We start from the raw sequence: 16,999 nt of genomic DNA, 5'->3' as shown, positions 1-16,999 counted from the left end.
CGGGCACGTCCTGGAGCGGCCAATGGCGAAGCGCCGGACGGGAGGCGGTTGACGACGGAGGCGAGCGCGGTCTCCTGATTGGCTGTCCCGGTCGCGGGGGGTTGTGGGGCTGGGTGAGCGCGGATCCCTCGCCTGGGCAGCAGCCGCAGACCCTTCTCGCGCGCCCGCAGGTGAGGCCAGGCGAGGCGGCCGCCGTGGGTGGGTCGGGGCGGGAGGGAAGGGAAGGGAGGCCTGCCTGGCGGGGCTGTCGTGGGGGGGGGGGAGGCCTCTCCCGGGCGGGAGGCGCTGGGCGGGCGGGAGACTGGCTTCCTCCTCCTCCTCCTCACGGCTCCCTCCTCCAGGTTGGCCCCTCGAAGCCTTTGGTCGCCATGGCAGTGCCCGAGCCCCGCCCGAACCACACCATCTACATCAACAACCTCAACGAGAAGATCAAGAAGGACGGTGAGTGGGGGGGGGGAGGGAGGGGCCTGGAGGGGGGAGGGGCCTGGGCCTGCCCCCCTCCCCCCCCTCTGGGGAAGTCTTGCCAGGTCGACTTTGGGGGTGGCTCTGGGAGAGGGTGGCATTTGAGGCAGGGCCGCACAGTATGGTGCAGCGCCATAGAGCAGGGGAGGCCAACGGTAGCTCTCCAGATGTTTTTCTGCCTACAACTCCCATCAGCCCCCAGCCAGCACGGCCAATGGCTGGGGCTGATGGGAGTTGTAGGCAAAACAAACAAACAAATGGAGAGCTACTGTTGGCCACCCCTGCCATAGAGCCCACCCTTCCAAGCAGCCGTTTTCTCCAAGGGAGCTGATCTCTGCCATCTGGAGATCAGTTGTAAAAGAGGGAGATCTCCAGGCCCCATCTGGAGGCTGGCAGCCGTGCTCCGGGGGGCTTCTTTAGAAGAAGAAGATGATGATGATATTGGATTTATAATCTTCCCTCCATTCCGAAGAGTCTCACAGTGGCTCACAATCTTCTTTACCTTCCTCCCCCACAACAGACACCCTGTGAGGTAGATGATGATATTGGATTTATATCCTGCCCTCCATTCCGAAGAGTCTCACAGCAGCTCACAATCTCCTTTCCCTTCCTCCCCCACAACAGACACCCTGTGAGGTGGGTGGGGCTGGAGAGGACTCTCATAGCAGCTGCCTTTTCAAGGACAACTTCTACAAGAGTTATGGCTGCCCCAAAGCCATTCCAGCAACTGCAAGTGGAGGAGTGGGGAATCAAACCCGGTTCTCCCAGATAAGAGTCCGCACACTTAACCACTACACCAAACTGGCTCTAAAAGCCGGGGCCCCCGTGATGCTCTCCTCCTGCAAGATCAGGACTAGGGGGTGCTGTCCCCCCTCAAGACTGCAGTTTTTCTTATCCGCTTGACTCATAGTCCGTCTTTTCCGTGGACTGAGACTAGAGGTGGAGAAGCCAGACTGTAATTTATTCGGATTTCTATTTTGCCCTCTCTGCAAGTAGGCTTAGGGTAGATCACAACATGAAAACAAAATGTAAAATTGATATAAGCAGGGCTTTTTTGGTAGAAAAAGCCCAACAGGAGCTCATTTTCATATTAGTCCACACCCTCTGACGGCACCATTATTACACATAGGGCTTTTTGTAGAAAAGGCCCAGCAGGAACTCATTTGCATATTAGACCATACCCCCTACTGCTAAGCCAGCCAGAACTGTGTTCCTGCTCAAAAAAAAAGCCCTGGATATAAGTACCAATCAACTTAAAAACAATGCAATATCCTTAAAAATACGGGGTTTCTAACTGGACTGGATTGGTCTACAATGGCCTAAACTGGGCTACATACAATAATAGATAGTATTTCAGTATTATCAGTGGTGTTAGCAGAATCAGTGGTTCAGTCAGGTGAAGTGGCTAACAAGCAATACAGTAGCCTCTGGGTGGCAAAAGTGTGAAACAAAGAGGGGTCCAAAAAACACAAGTCTGAGTTCAGGGGCACTTTTAGAACCAACCAAGTTTAGTTCTGGGCATGAGCTTTGATGTAGTGTCTGAAGACGTGTGTGCGCATGCAGGGAGCCTCATCGGGAATGAACGGCCAAGTGCATGCAAGAATCTTCCTCATTGCATAAAGCTCTGCTCAGTCCTTGACAGAGTTCTGAGCACTTAAACATGTTGCTGATGTTCTCAGAGCAAAGCGCTCCTCTGACTCTTGGTTTTCCTTCCTCTCTTCAGAGCTGAAGAAGTCCCTCTATGCCATTTTCTCCCAGTTTGGCCAGATCCTTGACATCCTGGTCTCCCGCAGCCTGAAGATGCGGGGCCAGGCCTTCGTCATCTTCAAAGAGATCAGCAGCGCCACCAACGCCTTGAGGTCCATGCAGGGCTTCCCCTTCTACGACAAGCCCATGGTGAGGCTGTCTGCTTTGGGCTGAGGGAGAGAGGAATGGTTTCGTGGGGGAGATAGCATTTAGACTCATTGCAAGCACTGACTGTGTGTTCAGTTCTTCTGAAGGGCCAGCAACAGACCGTAGAGGCCAAGACCTTCTCTTGTTGTCTCCCGACTCTGGGATTCAGAAGTTTAGTGCCTCTGAAAGTGGAGGTTCCCCTCAGTCACCATGGCTAGTAACCATTTATAGGTTTATTCTCCATGAATATAATCTCCTTTTAAAGCTATTTGTTCTTGTGGCCATTGTTATCTTGGTGTTTGGAGGTACTTTCTCTCCACAATAATACTCAGTTTTATTTCTTTGCTTGCCTGATGACATCGGCTTCAGTTTGTAGTAGTTTCTGGCCAAACAACAGTGCTATTTTTTCTAATTCCTTGTCTGCTCTAGAGTATCCCTTTGGCAAAGGGTAGCTTAGTGCTTTCAGCACTGAGCACAGGTTTGTGAGCGGGTATTTTCCAGGCACGGTACTTTGATACGCTTGATGTGGACTTGCAGACTGACTGCAGACTGTTGCTTCAGTTGCTGTTTTCTAGGTTCTAGATTGGTTTTGCTGTGGTTCACCTCAGGGTGGGATTGGGGCCTCTCGCTGGGTACCGTGGGGGGGGCTCTTATCACCCTCCCATGCAACTCAGCCCTTCTTCTCCCCAACCAGAGGATCCAGTATGCCAAATCAGACTCGGACATCATAGCCAAGATGAAGGGCACTTTTGTGGAGCGGGACCGCAAGCGAGAGAAGCGGAAGCCCAAGGGCCAGGAGGCGGCTGCCGTCAAAAAGCAGGTCCCAGGGGGGGCAGCTCCAGTGGCTCCCGCCGTCCAAGGCGCTGTGCCTGTGAGTGTCTCCCAGGGAGGGCAGGGCTGGCTTTTTGCTGGAGGGAAGCATCACACTGTTGGGGGTGTGTGGAGGCAGGTCTCTGTTCCCAAAGCAGGGCCTGTTGCAGCAGCTCCATATGCATGGGAAGGGAAGGGTGCCGGAGCCTGCAACTTGGCTGTTCAGCTGCTTTCTTTCCTCTCCAGGGGATGCCACCCATGAACCAGGCCCCACGGATGATGCCACACATGCCTGGCCAGCCCCCTTACATGCCTCCCCCTGGCATGATGCCACCCCCTGGCATGGCACCAGGGGCAATTCCTCCAGGGGCAATGCCCCCCCAGCAGATGATGCCTGGGCAGATGGCCCCAGCCCAGCCGGTGAGTGCAGGGCTGGGCGTTTTCAGCGGTTGGCAGGAGGGAGGCCTGGGTGAGCTCGTGCCATTCCCAGGATTTCCGTACAAGCAGCTCTTTTTGTGTCTCGCTCTGCCTTGTCTAGCTGTCGGAGAACCCCCCCAACCACATCTTGTTCCTCACCAATCTGCCCGAAGAGACCAACGAGCTGATGCTGTCCATGCTCTTCAATCAGTAAGTGCCCAGTAGGGGGGCTTTGGGGGGGGGCTTGAGCACCACTTGCCTGCCTCCCTCCCTCAGCTATAGCTGCAGGGAGGGAACAGGACCTGCCCGCTTGGGAGGCCGTGGGTCAGGGCTCTCCCACCCAGCTCTATGTCTTCCCTCTTGTCCTGAAGCGGTGGGGCTTGTGCTGGGAGTGGTCCTGGGGTCTCTGTGATGGAGAACAGCGGCCACCCCGCTCAGCCTGGCTCCCCGTCTTTCTGCCTTTTTGTGCTTTTATGCTACCCTTTCAAAAGTCTGAGAACTCGTTAAATGCCCTTTGGCAGACTGGCACTGGGCAGGGCTACTGGGCAAGAAAAAGATGTTTCGGAAGGGGGCGGGGCTCGGCGGGGCTGCTGGAACTTGAGCCCCTCCCTTTCTGCTCGCCTTCCTGCAGGTTCCCCGGCTTCAAGGAGGTGCGGCTGGTCCCTGGGCGGCACGACATCGCCTTTGTGGAGTTTGACAACGAGGTGCAGGCGGGAGCCGCCCGCGATGCTCTGCAGGGCTTCAAGATCACCCAAAACAACGCCATGAAGATCTCCTTTGCCAAGAAGTGACACCTTCCTTGGCCTAGAGGCCACAGGCGATCCTCCTCCTCCTTTCTTGTTACTGCCTGTGAAGTGCTTTGGGTTTTGTTTCTGGGGTTTTGTACTTTTGCAAGTTGTGTTCTGGGAGGTAAGTGTTTGCGAGAGAGCAGCTGGCAGTGCCATGGATGGGCTGTTTCCAGTGTGTCTGGGGCTCGGCTGTGGTGGGTTGGCAGGGAGGTGTGTGCGTGCACATGTGGGTGTGTGTGAGAGAGAGTGCGCATGTGTGCATTGCTGGAAGGTAGCGGCCGATTTCTGACAAAAGCATTGTACCCAGAGTCTGACGGCCAGACATAGCACCTGGAGCTTTTCTCTTTTGTAATAAAAAAAATGTTGGTTTGTTTTTTATTTTGGTGGTTGGCTCTCATTGCTGGGAGACTGGTGGGGTGGGGGCAGCCCCTTGCCAGCCTGCCTGCAACAAAACAGAAGAGAGATCCGGGGGCAGACTACCTGGGTGTCTGCCTGATGTGCATTTGGTCCCTTGCTGGGTGTGTGGAGGAGCTATTAGTGCGCTTGCTTTGTGGTCCAGGTGCCTTTTCTTTCTGGGCAGATGGACATCCAGCAGAACAGGGTGCTGGGCCTGTTGCTTGGCAGCGAATGGGATGTTTGTGCCTCCTCCTTCCCGTTATGGAAGCTGCCTTGTACAGAATCAGACTGTTGGCCCATCAAGGTCAGCTATTGTCTACTCAGGCTGGCAGCAGCTCTCCCTCCAGGGCCTCAGGCAGAGGGGTCTTTCCCGTCAACGGCTACCCGACCTCTTTTAACTGGTGACAGCACCTGGGACCTGCTGGGTGCCCAGCAGAGGCTCTAGCACCAGGCCCCCTCCCCACACGCCCAGGGTGTGTCTGACAAAGGGAGCTCCGACTCTCATGAGCTTCTGCCCCGTCTGAGGTGCTGCTGGCCGCAACTCCAGATGTTCCCCAAACACCTGGAGCTGTCCTTTGTTGCAGCTGCCCGTTTGGTCTGTCCAGGCGAGTATTTCCTGCCCAGACTGGAAGCTGCTGTGCAGGGTCTCAGGCAGTGGATTTTCACATCATCTGCTGCTTGCACCTTTTAACTGGGGATGCCAGTGGGGAGTGAACCTGGGACCTTCTGCATGCCAAGCAGAGGCTTTACCACTAGGCCACAGGCCCTCCCTTTAAAGCACAAGCACAGAAAACTGCCTTATAGTGAATCTGACTAGCAGTCAATGAAAATATTGTCTACTCGGACTGGCAGCAGCTGTGCAGGGTTGGAGGCTGAGGTCTTTCATTTGCCGGGGACTGAACCTGGGACCTTCCGGTCTTGGCGTCCTGCTACAGAGAGTGACCCGGGCTAGCTCCCGAAGGGCGCTCTCTAATTGGACAGCAGGGGGGTTCCCCGTGCTGGGGGACTCGATGCTGGGACCCGGGGAGGATCCAAGAAGGTGGGCGGCTTGAAGGTGCGGAGCGAGATCGTCAGCGGCGGCTGATTCCCGAACCCACCACCGCTGCAAGCCTCGCTGTCCCGATCGCCATTTTTAAATGGCATCGGGGTTGAGCACCAGCTTCTTTCTCTCCAAACTTTAACTCTTCATGACTGGATTGGATTCCTTTTCATAGTAGATGGATTGTAAGTTCTTTCCTTTTACTCTTTTTCAAAATTGGAACTTTGGATTGATTGGATGTTAAGAGCGAAAAAGTTGGGACAGAGCGGTGACGGAGGCAGACTTAAAGGAGGAAGGCGGGGCGGGGGGAAGCACCCGGCTCCCTCTTCTCTTTTCACGGCTGCCGAAAGACACTTCAATGCCTCATTCTTCGAGAACTGCTCTGGAAATAATTTCTTAGCTCACTGGAACTCTTTTAAGTGGAGATGCCGGGGACGGCCTGGGAGCTTCTGCATGCCAAGCAGAGGCTCCACCTCTGAGCCACAGGCCCGCCCTTGAAGGCACAAGCACACGAAACTGCTTTATACCGAATCTAACTTGCAGCCAATGACAATATTGTCTACTCAGACTGACAGCAGGTGTCGAGGGTTGCAGGCAGAGGCCTTTCATTGGCCGGGGACTGAACCTGGGAGCTTCTGCATGCCAAGCAGAGGCTCTTCCGGTGAGCCAGAGCCCCCCCCTGAAGGTGAAGAGGCCTGATGGTGCCTTGGAATCCAGGTCAGGCCCGGCAGTGGCTCTGCAGGGTCTCCGGGTGAGGCCTTTCACATCCTCATAACTGGAGGTGCCAGGGATTGAACCCCGGAATTCCATGCGGGATGGTTGCTGTGCCACTGACCGAGGGCTTGTGGGGGAGCTCTGGCCTGCGGAAGAGGCTTCCTGGCTGTCAGGATGGCCGGTGAGGGGGCAGAATGGTCTGCTGAAGGGACTCCTGCTGGCTGCTCTGAAGCAAAGGAGGGGGGCTCTCTGGAGAAAGGAAGGAGGAGGCCAGGAAACCTCTGCTCCTGGTGATGGGGAATTAAAGGGAGAAACCGCTTTAGCACAGAATGCAGAGTGTTGCAATTCCCCCAGGTTCTTCACGTGCAGAAACGGGTGGGTCGCTCTGCCTCTCTGCTCTTCTGGGGAACCATGGCTCCTGGCCGCCTGTTCTCCATGGCAGAGCCTGTGGCCTGTGCCGTCCCTTCAGGCGGGTGGCTGCACTTCTTCCTTGAGGCCAGGCCCTCCTGTGGGGCAGAGGGAGGGGGGCCTCCGTGCACAAGGAGCTCAGTGTCCTGCAGCCTCAAGGGCCAGCCTGTTCTCCCAGCCGCCGTTTCCTGTTTCGCCAGGCGAGGACTTCGGGTTGGATCTCTGTCCCCTGTGCGCAGGGCTTGTAGCCTTGGAATCCCGCCACAAAAGCAGGAGGGAAAAGATTAAATTCCATGAACGTTGAAAGCTTGCTCATAAAATGCAAAGGAAGGGAGGCGGGAGACACTTCCAGTAGCAGCTGGGGTGAAGCCCTGGGAAAAGGGCCTCATTTCCCCACCCTCTCACATCCTTTTCAGAAGGTAGACTATTGGTGAGCATTCTGTGGCAGCACAGCCAAGAGCGGGGTGGGGTTTAGCTTTTCCAAACAGTCGTCCCCTCTCCTCTCTCAGAGGTGGGAGTAGCTGTTCTTTTGCAGGAGCTGCCGAGATGAGGGGAGCTGCCAGGGGTGTTTGGGCAGGCCTCGCACTCTGTGCCCTTGTTGGGCCTGTGTGGGGCGGGAGGCAAATGGATAAACTGGCGGACAAGAAGCTTTGCGCTGATCCTGAATGCAGCCGTGAGTAACTTTTCTCTCCTGATTGTAGATACTCCTTTCGGTAGTGAGAGCTTAAGTGGTATCAAGGAAGATTGGAGCAACCTGCCCCCCCTTCTGCCCCCCCCCCCGAATGTGTCCTTAGCATTGGTAGTCAAGCATAGCCTGCCTCTGGATATGGAGGTTTATCGTAGATTCATAGAGCATCATAGAGGCCATTTAGTCCAACCCTTGCTCAGTGCAGAGTCAGCTTTAGAACTGGGGTGGCCAAACTTGCTTAACGTAAAAGCCACGTTTGAGAGCCACAAGACCTGTACATCGTGGCTCACCAACCACGCCCCCATCCTATTCACTGCAATTATATATTTACTACATATACAAAGAAAGCATCAGGCAAGAATAAAAGCAGCTCTGGCACAACATCTTATTTCAATTTTTAACTAATCTTTGAACTGAACTACTAGATAACTAAACTAAATAACTGAACTACTAGATAACTAAAATATTTGTTTCCTGAAATATTTCTTGAAAGTGATCTATTTTTGCAAGCATTCTCTATCTCCCTCAATTGGAAACATGAGGAAGAGAGAGAGGTGGAAAGTGAGAGAGAAAGCAAATAGATGGGAGGAGGGGATGGGAGAGGGAGGGAGGAGAAAGGTGGAAAGAAAGCAAATAGATGGTGGGGGGGAGGAAGTGGGGAAAAGAAAGTGACTAGATGGAGGGGGGAAGGAAGAGAGGTGGGAAAAAAGCAAATAGATGGGAAGGGAGAAGGCAACTAGATGGAGGAGAGAAGGCGACTTTAAATGTGTTCTCCAAGCCCCCTGTGCCAGATGGCTTGGTGAAGGACTTTAGAGACAAAGGTCTTCTCTGAAACAGCTGATGGGGTGGTGGGGACTCTGAGAGCTACACGATATGTTTGAAAGAGCCACGGTTTGGGCCCCTCTGGCCTACAGCATCCCTGACAAGTGTTGGTCCAGCTGCTGCTTCAAAAGTGCCAGTGCGGGGAGCTCCCCACCTCCCTCAGGAGATAAGTCCACTGCTTAGACACTCCAGTTTTTCCTAATATCCAGCTGGTACTTCCCTGCTCTTAATTTAAACCCATTCTGATGAGTCCTCTCCTCTACAGCTAACAGGAACAGCTCCCTGTCCTCCTCGAAGGGACAGCCCTTCAAATGCTTTGAGAGAGCCATCCTGCTCCCCCCCTTCTCTTCTCCAGACTGGGCATTCCCTTCAGCCTTTCCTCCTAGGGCTGCTTGGTCTCCAGGCCCCTGGTCATCCTTGTCGCTCTCCTCTGCACCTGCTCCATTCTGTCCACCTCCTCCTTGAAGGGAGGCCTCCAGAACTGCACACAATCCTCCACGTGTGGCCTGACCAACGTAGCGTACAGCGGGACGACGCCATCTTGTGATTCAGATGTTATGTCTCTGCTGGGACACCCCAAGTCCCAAAGTCACATTAACCTTTTGTTGCTGCATCATGCTGGCCGCTCATATTTAGGAATTGTGATTCTGGCCATCCTGTCACAAGGACTTCCACATCTTGCTTTGTGTGTTGTGGGAGTCCTTTCCCCCTGCTCTTGGGATGGGAGTCTCTGGTGCCCACCTCCTTTCTTTTCCTCTCCCCGCCCTGCCATTTCAGACCCCATTTCCATCGCGGTGGCTCTGCAGGACTACATTGCCCCTGACTGCCGCTTCATCCACATCCGGAGGGGACAGGTGGTCTACATCTTCTCCAAACTGAAGGGCCGCGGAAGACTCTTCTGGGGAGGGAGCGTGAGTAGCTGCGGGGCTCTGCTTGGCCACTGGTGCAAAGACTGGGCAAGCGCACGCGGGCACAGAGAGCCCTGTTGGGAGTGGGCGGTTGGAGCTCTTGTCCGGAGCCAGTGTGGACCGTTGCCTCTGGCCACCAAGTCCATGCTTAAAGATCTCCCTCCCCCCTCCCAATTGCCTATGAAACTAGCAAGAGAGTTGGGAAGGGGGGTGGGGGAGACTCATCTGCAAGTGAGACTCCCTCTCACCATATATGCCACATAGAGCTCTAAACTCAGCAGAGCAACATCTATTGGCAGTCCCTGGGCCGAAAGATGCATACCTGGCCTCAACGAGGGCCAGGGCCTTCTCTGCCCTGGCCCCAGCCTGGTGGAACATTCTCCTGATTGAGATCAGGGCCCTGCAGGACTTGTGACAGCTCCCCAGGGCCTGTGAAATGGTGCTGTTCTGCCAGGCTATTGGCTAACCACCACCCCCCCCCCCCCGGCCCCTCCTGCCCAAACTGCTTGTTTGCTGGTGTAGAAGGCAGCAGGTTCCATCAACAGGAGCTGGGCTGTCCTGTCTCTGCCCACCTGCCCTTCAGCGCAAGCAGCACAATCTTTACTGGCTTGCCGGCTGTTTTAAAATCAGCTTCAACTATTTATAGTGCCATTGTTGCTATTTCTGTTGCGACCCAGGCTCCCTTGCAGCTGCAGAGTCTTGTGGGGGAAATTCTACTTTGTGAGCTCCTGGCATCAGTTTGCTCTGGGGTCATTTTTCCTGAGCTAAGACAAAAAGGTGTGAGCTGAAGGCTCAAATTCTGTGAGCTGGCTCCCCCTCACGCAGCTGAGAGGGGGCACTGGTTGTAACCCACCCTGGGCCTGCCTGTGGGGGAAGCCGGGACAGAAATCTAAATCAACAGATAGCCCAGGCTGGCCCGATCTCCTCGGGTCTCAGAAGCCAAGTAGGGTCAGCCCTGGTTCAGTATTTGGATAGGAAGTCCGGGTGGCTCCTGAAGCCTCTTGGGAATAAAAGGGGTCTTTGTGTCCCCCCGGGGGCCTGCCAGGAGAGCCGGGGAGGCAGAGCGGGGGTGGCCAGATGTTTTTTGCCTACAACTCCCATCAGCCCCAGCCAGCATGCCCAACAGCTGGGGCTGATGGGAGTTGTAGGCAAAAAGCATCTGGAGAGCTACCGTTGCCGCCGGTGATAGTAGAGGAAGTTCTGCAGGCTGGGGGGCTGCCCAGTAGCCACCTTTCTGCTTCAGATCTGCCAAGGCCCTCCCCCATGTTCCTGGGACGTAGCTGGAAGGACCTCTGGACCTGAGGGAGGCAGAGTCCCCCCTGCCCCTATTTTGTGCCAGCAGAAATCTCTTCCAAAAGGGCATTCCAGGAACCCAATTGGGAAATGTGCTGGATCCAGCTAGTCTGGGGTGTGAAGGATTTCTAGCTGGCTGCAGTCCTGTGCTCCCCGGAGGCCCCCCCCCCATGGTCTTTGTGGGGGGAGAGAGATGGGGGGAGGGTTGCTGGGGCAGCAGAGGGGAATCCTGAGGGCTGGGGTGGGAAGCTGACTTGGTGCTCATATGAACGCTTCCCTCCCCCTGTGCAGGTGCAAGGTGACTATTACGGGGAGCAGCCGGCCCGCCTGGGCTATTTCCCCAGCTCCGTGGTCCAGGAGAACCAGTATCTTAAGCCGGGCAAGACGGAGATGAAGACAGATGTGAGTGTGGAATCCCCACCCCCCTTGGGAGGAGCCAGGCGGAGTCCAAACTGCTCACAGCATCCCCACCTGCTCTTTTCCTTCCAGGGGCCAGGTGGAGCCCATGGGCTTTGCCCCACACTGAGCCCATGCCATGCATAGAGGGGGGGGGGCTACATAAAAGTTTTGTGGCAGTGGCTGGCTGGAAGCTGCAGTCCCCCCCCCCCCAAGAAGAGACCCCATTCCAGACTTCTAGCCGCTGCTTTCGCCTGTCTGCATTTCCCTTTATCTTCATGGGTGGCGGCAGCAGAGATGCTCCTGACCTTCCCTCGCATTGGGGTTGGGGAACTGCTTTGGAATTGAGAGTCTTGGTGGCCCCCTCTGGAAGTCTGGGCACTGCGCTGGCTTCCTTGGCTCGGGGGAGGGAGGGGTTAAGAGGGCACATTCTCTGGGATTTCCTGGAGAGGAGGAGGAGAGTCGGATTTATATGCCCCTCCCTTCCCTTATGCGGCCCCGTAGCGCAGCGCAGCGTGGTAAAGCAGCAGTACTGCAGCACTGTGGTCTGAACTCTCTGCTCACCACCTGAGTTCGATTCCAGCGGAAGCTGGGTTCAGGTAGCCAGCCCAAAGTAGACTCAGCCTTCCATCCTTCCGAGGTGGGTCAAATGAGTCCCCAGCTTGCTTGGGGGAAAGCGTAGATGACTGGGGAAGGCAATGGCAAACCACCCCACAAAAAGTCTGCCGTGAAAGTGTTGTGAAAGCAACGTCACCCCAGAGTGGGGTGCTTGCGCAGGGGACCTTTCCTTTCCTTTTCCCCTTCCCTTGGAGTCCCAGAGCAGCTTCCAATCTCCTTCCCTTTCTCTCCCCACCAGAGAAAGAGGGAAGTGGGGCTGAGAGCAGTGACTGACCCATGGTCACCCAGCTGGCTGCAAGTGGTGGGAATCGAAACCAGTTAGAGTCCACTGCTCTTAACCATGAGACCACAGTGGCTCTCTTCAGTGGTCAAGCAAGGCTCTCTTCCGCAAATGCAGCAGGAAATGCATTTTAGTGGCCCTGCTGGGAAGTAATTATTTGGGGGGGGGGCTTGTCTTTATATCTTCCAGAAGTGGGACTTCTACTGCCCATGACTCCAGAGGACCCCCCCCTCCTGGGAAGCCCCCCCCTCTTCCCAGCCAACCAGGATCCTTCCAGCTGCGTGATCATCCCCCTCCCCAGCCTCTAGGTGGTGCTGTGGTGCATCTCAGAGCTCTTCCCCCTGCCCTGCTATCCAGAAATAAAAGTCTGCCTTAAAATCTGGGGCTGTGTCTGCATATACCGTGTGTTTGTTTTGCTCCACGTGCCGGGGAGGCTAGAGGTCAGGCTGCAACTGTGCGATGTTAGCCAAAATGCCCTCCAAACGAGGTTGGGGAATTAGTCAGGTGGGCACCTGGCTCACTCGGGATCTTTTTACCTATGTATACAAGGTTGACCAGCCAGAGTGCTGCTTAAATAACGGGACTCTAATTTAGTAAAACCAATTATAATTTATTGAGAAAAATATACTCTTCCCTACAAGATAAAAATATTCATACAATCATACCCACAGTCCTAGGAAAAATAGATAGATCGATAGGGGAACATATAAGGGTAGACACACAGGGTGATATTACCTATCGCAGTCTTCGAGGAAGGCTCCAATGGCGACAGAGAGGAAATGGGTAAGGGACCCGAAACTGATCAGGAATCGGGGATGGATCTATGCAGCGGGAGGTGGGATACTGCTAGAAGCACACCTGTGGGTAGCTAGTCCACAAGTTATAAGGACTCTCTTGAGCCCTCAGGGGATGGGAGGTATGAGGGAGGAGAAAGGCGAGGCTCTGCAGTGACCATGAGGGCTGGACACTTGCAGAGCCAAGGGCGAGTTCCTTGGTGGCACCTAATTGGGTACCTGCTCTTGACCAATGAACTTCGCCTAGGTCCTGTGTACCTGAAAGGACTTCCAGATTGCAACAGGGCCTGGGGCGGCTCCAGTCGGGGAGAAGAATGGAAATGGTTACTAGGTGGGGAAATACTTAAGATTAGACAGGCTTCTCTGGGAAGGTGATAATAGGGAATCTATTGACCTAGGTATCCCCCGGTTTAGACAAAAGACTTGGCTCTGGCAGGAGATGGTCTTCCTCTCTTCCCATCATCTTCTGGGTATGAGCCTTTGTCCAGGGTTTTGCCAGACAAAAGGAGCAACAGTTGAGCTGTTAATCCATTCATGGGGCAGACGGGTTGCTTGCGGGCTAAAGGTGACATAGGGTGTGTACGTGAGCCTTCCACTATGAGGGAATGAAGTCCAGCCTGGTGGGAAGATGGCTATGACTGGTGTTAGCGTTACACGGTGGATTCCATGTTCAGTGCTTCATAACCGGTCACCTGGATAGCTCCGTGGCGGCGCAGACTCTTCCGCTCCATGGCTGGGCCATGCGGTGACGGGGAAACGTCCGTTTGTGTTGGCAGGCATTCTGTACTGGTTTAGAATGCCTGTATAACTTGTGGCTGCTTATACACATAAGTCCCTTTATATTCCTGGATAGTTTTGCCCACACTCTCTGGCCAGACGTGTGTGTGAGCTCACTTCTCCAGGCGCCCTGGCAACCATACTGGTGACTACAATGTTCAGAAAAAGGGGGCTTTTCCTCACAGCGAGGGAGGGATTTGCGTGCCCCCTCCCCATGGCCAAAGCTGCCCTGTGGCCTGAACTCCCTGCTCACGACCTGAGTTCAATTCCGGCGGAAGCTGGTTCAGGAAGCCGGCTCCAGGTCGACTCAGCCTTCCACCCTTCCAAGCTCTGTGAAATGAGTACCCAACTTGCTGGGGGGAAAGTGTAGATGAATGGGGAAGGCAATGGCAAACCACCCCGTCAAAAGTCTGCCCTGAAGACGTGAAACTGCTCTGACCCAGTCCCCTGGCTGGGGCGAGGCGGGAGGGCGGAGGTCGGGGGCGCGCCCTCCGGTCGCCTATGGTGGCGCCGGACCCCTCCGCGGCGGCTCTACCGCCGCCCGTGCCTCCCCGCGGGCCGAGAAGGGGGCGCCGGAGGGGCTGCCCGGGCTGGAGCGCGTCTTGCTGGGCGACGGCGCGGTGGGTAAGACCAGCCTGGCGCTCAGCTGCACCTCCGACGGCTCCCCGGCGCGCTGCGGCCCCACCGCCCTCGGCCGCTTCTCCGGCTCCTGGCCCCCCCAACCGCCCCCTCTCCTCTCCTCTCTCTCCCGGCGCCTGGGCGGCGCTGCCCCCCCCCCCCCCTTATTCCACCTCCCCCTGGCCTTGGTCGCCCTGCCTCTCCGGCGGCTGGGAGTGGGGCGCGATCCCGCCTGCCATCGCCGCCCTTCTCTCCGCCCCGCAGGAGCAGCTGGAGGGGCTGCGGCGGCTGTGCTTCCACGAGGGGCGGGCCGGCGGGCGGGGGTCTTCCTGCGGTGCTTCAGCGTGGTGGTGGCGCCAGCCTCTCGGCCAAGTGGCTCCCGGAGGTGCGGCGCTGCTGGTGGGCACCCAAGCCGACCACGCCCGCGTCCTCCTGGCCCGAGCCCCGCGCCGCCGTGGGCTACGTCGAGTGCTCCGGCCGCCGCCGCCGCTCCCCAAGGCCTGGTGGAAGAAGCAGGCCCCCTGCGCCGCTAGACAGCCCCCGGCCCACCAGGACGACCCCCGGCCCAGCCTCCCTCGCAGCAGCTGCCACACCCGGCGAGGCCCGCAGAGAGCCTGGCGCTGCTGCACCCTGCTGGGGCACTCGGGCAAGCCGGGACCTGCCAGCCCTTTCGCCACCCGGGACCCTGGACGGGCGACCCCCCCACCCGCCGCCGCCTGACCCCTTGGAGGGCTGCCCTGGGGGCCTCGCTGCGGCGTCCCCCCCCGCCCCGCCCAACTTCCGAGGGGAGAAGGGCAGACCGGGCACCGCCGGGCGCGCCTCCCTCGCCGGCCTTCCTTGGCGCCCCCACGAATCCGGGGCGGCGGAAAGTCCAGACAACGCCCCAGCTGCGGGGTGGGGAGGGGGGCAGGGTGCTCCGGGCCCCCCTCCCCGCTGCTGTGCTCCGGGCCCTGCCCCTCGGGACACGGGGGACTCGCGAGGCGTGCAAGGGGCAGCGGAGGAGCTGCGCTGCTCCAGCCGGAGGGCTCTCGTCGCCTCCCCCCCCCCCGACCCCGGCCTCTGGCCTGCGCGGGGGGGGAGGGGGGCAGGAGCTCCCGCGGCAGAGCCGAGACCGCCCCTCCAGCCCGAGGCTGCCCCGCCCCGACGGCTCCCCCACAGCCAGCCGCCCGCCTCCAGGTGCTGGGAGCTGCCCGAGGACGGGGGGGGGGGCACGGGGCCCAAGGCCACCCGCAGCCCCCGCCCCGCTAGCCTGAGCCCGGGAGAAGGCGCCCGCGGAGCATGGCCAGAGAGCTGCACGCACACGACGCTTCCAGCGCTGCTCCGCCGGGCTTCTCCGGAGCGAATTATCCGAGAGACCCTTGGAAGAGGGCGAGGAGCGCAGGGCGGCGGCCTGGAAGGTGTGCAGCCCGCGGGGACTCTCCGGTTAGCCTGCTGGCCGGGCGCCTGAGGCCCTTCCTGCCCGCCGCGCGTGTGCCAAGGCAGCGCCCCGACGGCCGCAGGGGTCTTGTGAAGCGCCCGGCCTGGGGGAGCGGCGGCCTGGGCGGGCGGCAGGAGTCGACGACGGGAGCGGGAGGGGCCTCATCTAGTCCAACCCGCTGCACAATGCAGGGAACTCACAAAGAGCCCTAAATTCACAGGATCCTCATCGCTGTCAGGTGGCCATCTAGCCTCTGCTTAAAAACCTCCAAGGAAGGAGAGCCCACCACCTCCTGAAGAATCCTAGAATCCTAGAGTTGGAAGGGACTTCCAGGGTCATCTAGTCCAACCCCCTGCACAATGCAGGGAACTCACAAACACCTCCCCCCAAATTCACAGGATCTTCATTGCTGTCAGATGGCCATCTAGCCTCTGCTTAAAAACCTCCAAGGAAGGAGAGCCCACCACCTCCTGAAGAATCCTAGAGTTGGAAGGGACCTCCAGGGTCATCTAGTCCAACCCCCTGCACAATGCAGGAAACTCACAAGCCCCTCCCCCTAAATTCACAGGATCTTCATTGCTGTCAGATGGCCATCTAGCCTCTGCTTAAAAACCCCCAAGGAAGGAGAGCCCGCCACCTCCTGAAGAATCCTAGAGTTGGAAGGGACCTCCAGGGTCATCTAGTCCAACCCCCTGCACAAGGCAGGAACCTCACAAGCCCCTCCCCCTAAATTCACAGGACCTTCATTGCTGTCAGATGGCCCTCTAGCCTCTGCTTCAAAACCTCCAAGGAAAGAGAGCCCACCACCTCCCGAGGAGGAAGCCGGTTCCACAGAGCAACATTCTTCCTAATGTTCAGCCGGAAATTCTTATGATTTAATTTCAACCCACTGGTTCTGGTCCTACCTTCCGGGGCCAGAGAAAACAATTCCACCCCATCCTCTCTAGGACAGCCCTTCAAGGACTTGAAGACGGTGATCCTATCACCTCTCAGCCGCCTCCTCTCCTGGCTAAACATGCCCAGCTCCTTCAGTCTTTCTTCATATGACGTGGTCTCCAGACCCTCCCCATCTTGGCCTCCAGAGCCCTGCCCGACTGCTTCTGAAGGGGCCCCGCCTGCCCTGGCCGCTTTCTTGGTCTGCAGCAGAACCAGGCAAGAGCGGGGGTGGCTGGAGACCCAAGGAGGGCGGCCCTCGAAGAAGCGCCGCCTCCTGCCCCCTCGACGGGCTGGCCTGGAAGTGCACCGGGCAGGGCGGAATCTGGCGCCTCTGGGCCCCAGCGGGCTCTTCCGGGAGTGGGGCAGTGGCCGTGTCCCTTCAAAGGACTGGCAGGCGATCGGCTGAGCGTGGTTTGCATGCCCCCTCAGTCCTACCCAGTTTGGTGGACTCTTCTCTGGGAGAACCGGGTTTGATTCCCCACTCCTCCACTTGCAGCTGCTGGAATGGCCTTGGGTCAGCCAGAG

At 57.4% G+C, this 16,999-nt stretch overlaps 3 protein-coding genes across 3 annotated transcripts in view; 2 read left to right on the top strand and 1 right to left on the bottom strand.

Annotated features, from left to right (window-relative positions):
• LOC132586353 (cytochrome P450 2G1-like) overlaps nt 1–16,999 on the bottom strand; it is a 520,878-nt gene that overhangs the window by 136,953 nt on the left and 366,926 nt on the right. The gene's annotated exons all lie outside the window — the stretch shown is intronic.
• SNRPA (small nuclear ribonucleoprotein polypeptide A) lies at nt 337–4,748 on the top strand. Its single transcript, XM_060258333.1, has 6 exons — nt 337–441; nt 2,186–2,358; nt 3,050–3,226; nt 3,412–3,585; nt 3,704–3,792; nt 4,214–4,748. Exons 1-6 carry the CDS (start codon nt 369–371, stop codon nt 4,371–4,373), a joined length of 846 nt encoding a protein of 281 aa, XP_060114316.1. The 5' UTR covers nt 337–368; the 3' UTR covers nt 4,374–4,748.
• Nucleotides 7,435–12,157, top strand: MIA (MIA SH3 domain containing). Its single transcript, XM_060258208.1, has 4 exons — nt 7,435–7,600; nt 9,215–9,348; nt 10,930–11,040; nt 12,122–12,157. Exons 1-4 carry the CDS (start codon nt 7,474–7,476, stop codon nt 12,143–12,145), a joined length of 396 nt encoding a protein of 131 aa, XP_060114191.1. The 5' UTR covers nt 7,435–7,473; the 3' UTR covers nt 12,146–12,157.

The sequence above is a fragment of the Heteronotia binoei genome, chromosome 17, assembly GCF_032191835.1.
Source record: "Heteronotia binoei isolate CCM8104 ecotype False Entrance Well chromosome 17, APGP_CSIRO_Hbin_v1, whole genome shotgun sequence".
NCBI lineage: Eukaryota > Metazoa > Chordata > Lepidosauria > Squamata > Gekkonidae > Heteronotia > Heteronotia binoei.
This window is presented reverse-complemented; position numbering and strand designations above follow the sequence as displayed.

What these genes read in the sequence shown, in the direction of transcription:
- SNRPA (XM_060258333.1), top strand. Translation starts at nt 369, where the DNA reads ATGGCAGTGCCCGAGCCCCGCCCGAACCACACCATCTACATCAACAAC. An exon ending in AGATGGCCCCAGCCCAGCCG is followed by an intron (nt 3,586 to 3,703) that starts GTGAGTGCAGGG and finishes TGCCTTGTCTAG; the next exon opens with CTGTCGGAGAACCCCCCCAA. An exon ending in CTGTCCATGCTCTTCAATCA is followed by an intron (nt 3,793 to 4,213) that starts GTAAGTGCCCAG and finishes GCCTTCCTGCAG; the next exon opens with GTTCCCCGGCTTCAAGGAGG.
- MIA (XM_060258208.1), top strand. Translation starts at nt 7,474, where the DNA reads ATGAGGGGAGCTGCCAGGGGTGTTTGGGCAGGCCTCGCACTCTGTGCC. An exon ending in CGCTGATCCTGAATGCAGCC is followed by an intron (nt 7,601 to 9,214) that starts GTGAGTAACTTT and finishes CTGCCATTTCAG; the next exon opens with ACCCCATTTCCATCGCGGTG. An exon ending in AGACGGAGATGAAGACAGAT is followed by an intron (nt 11,041 to 12,121) that starts GTGAGTGTGGAA and finishes TATATCTTCCAG; the next exon opens with AAGTGGGACTTCTACTGCCC.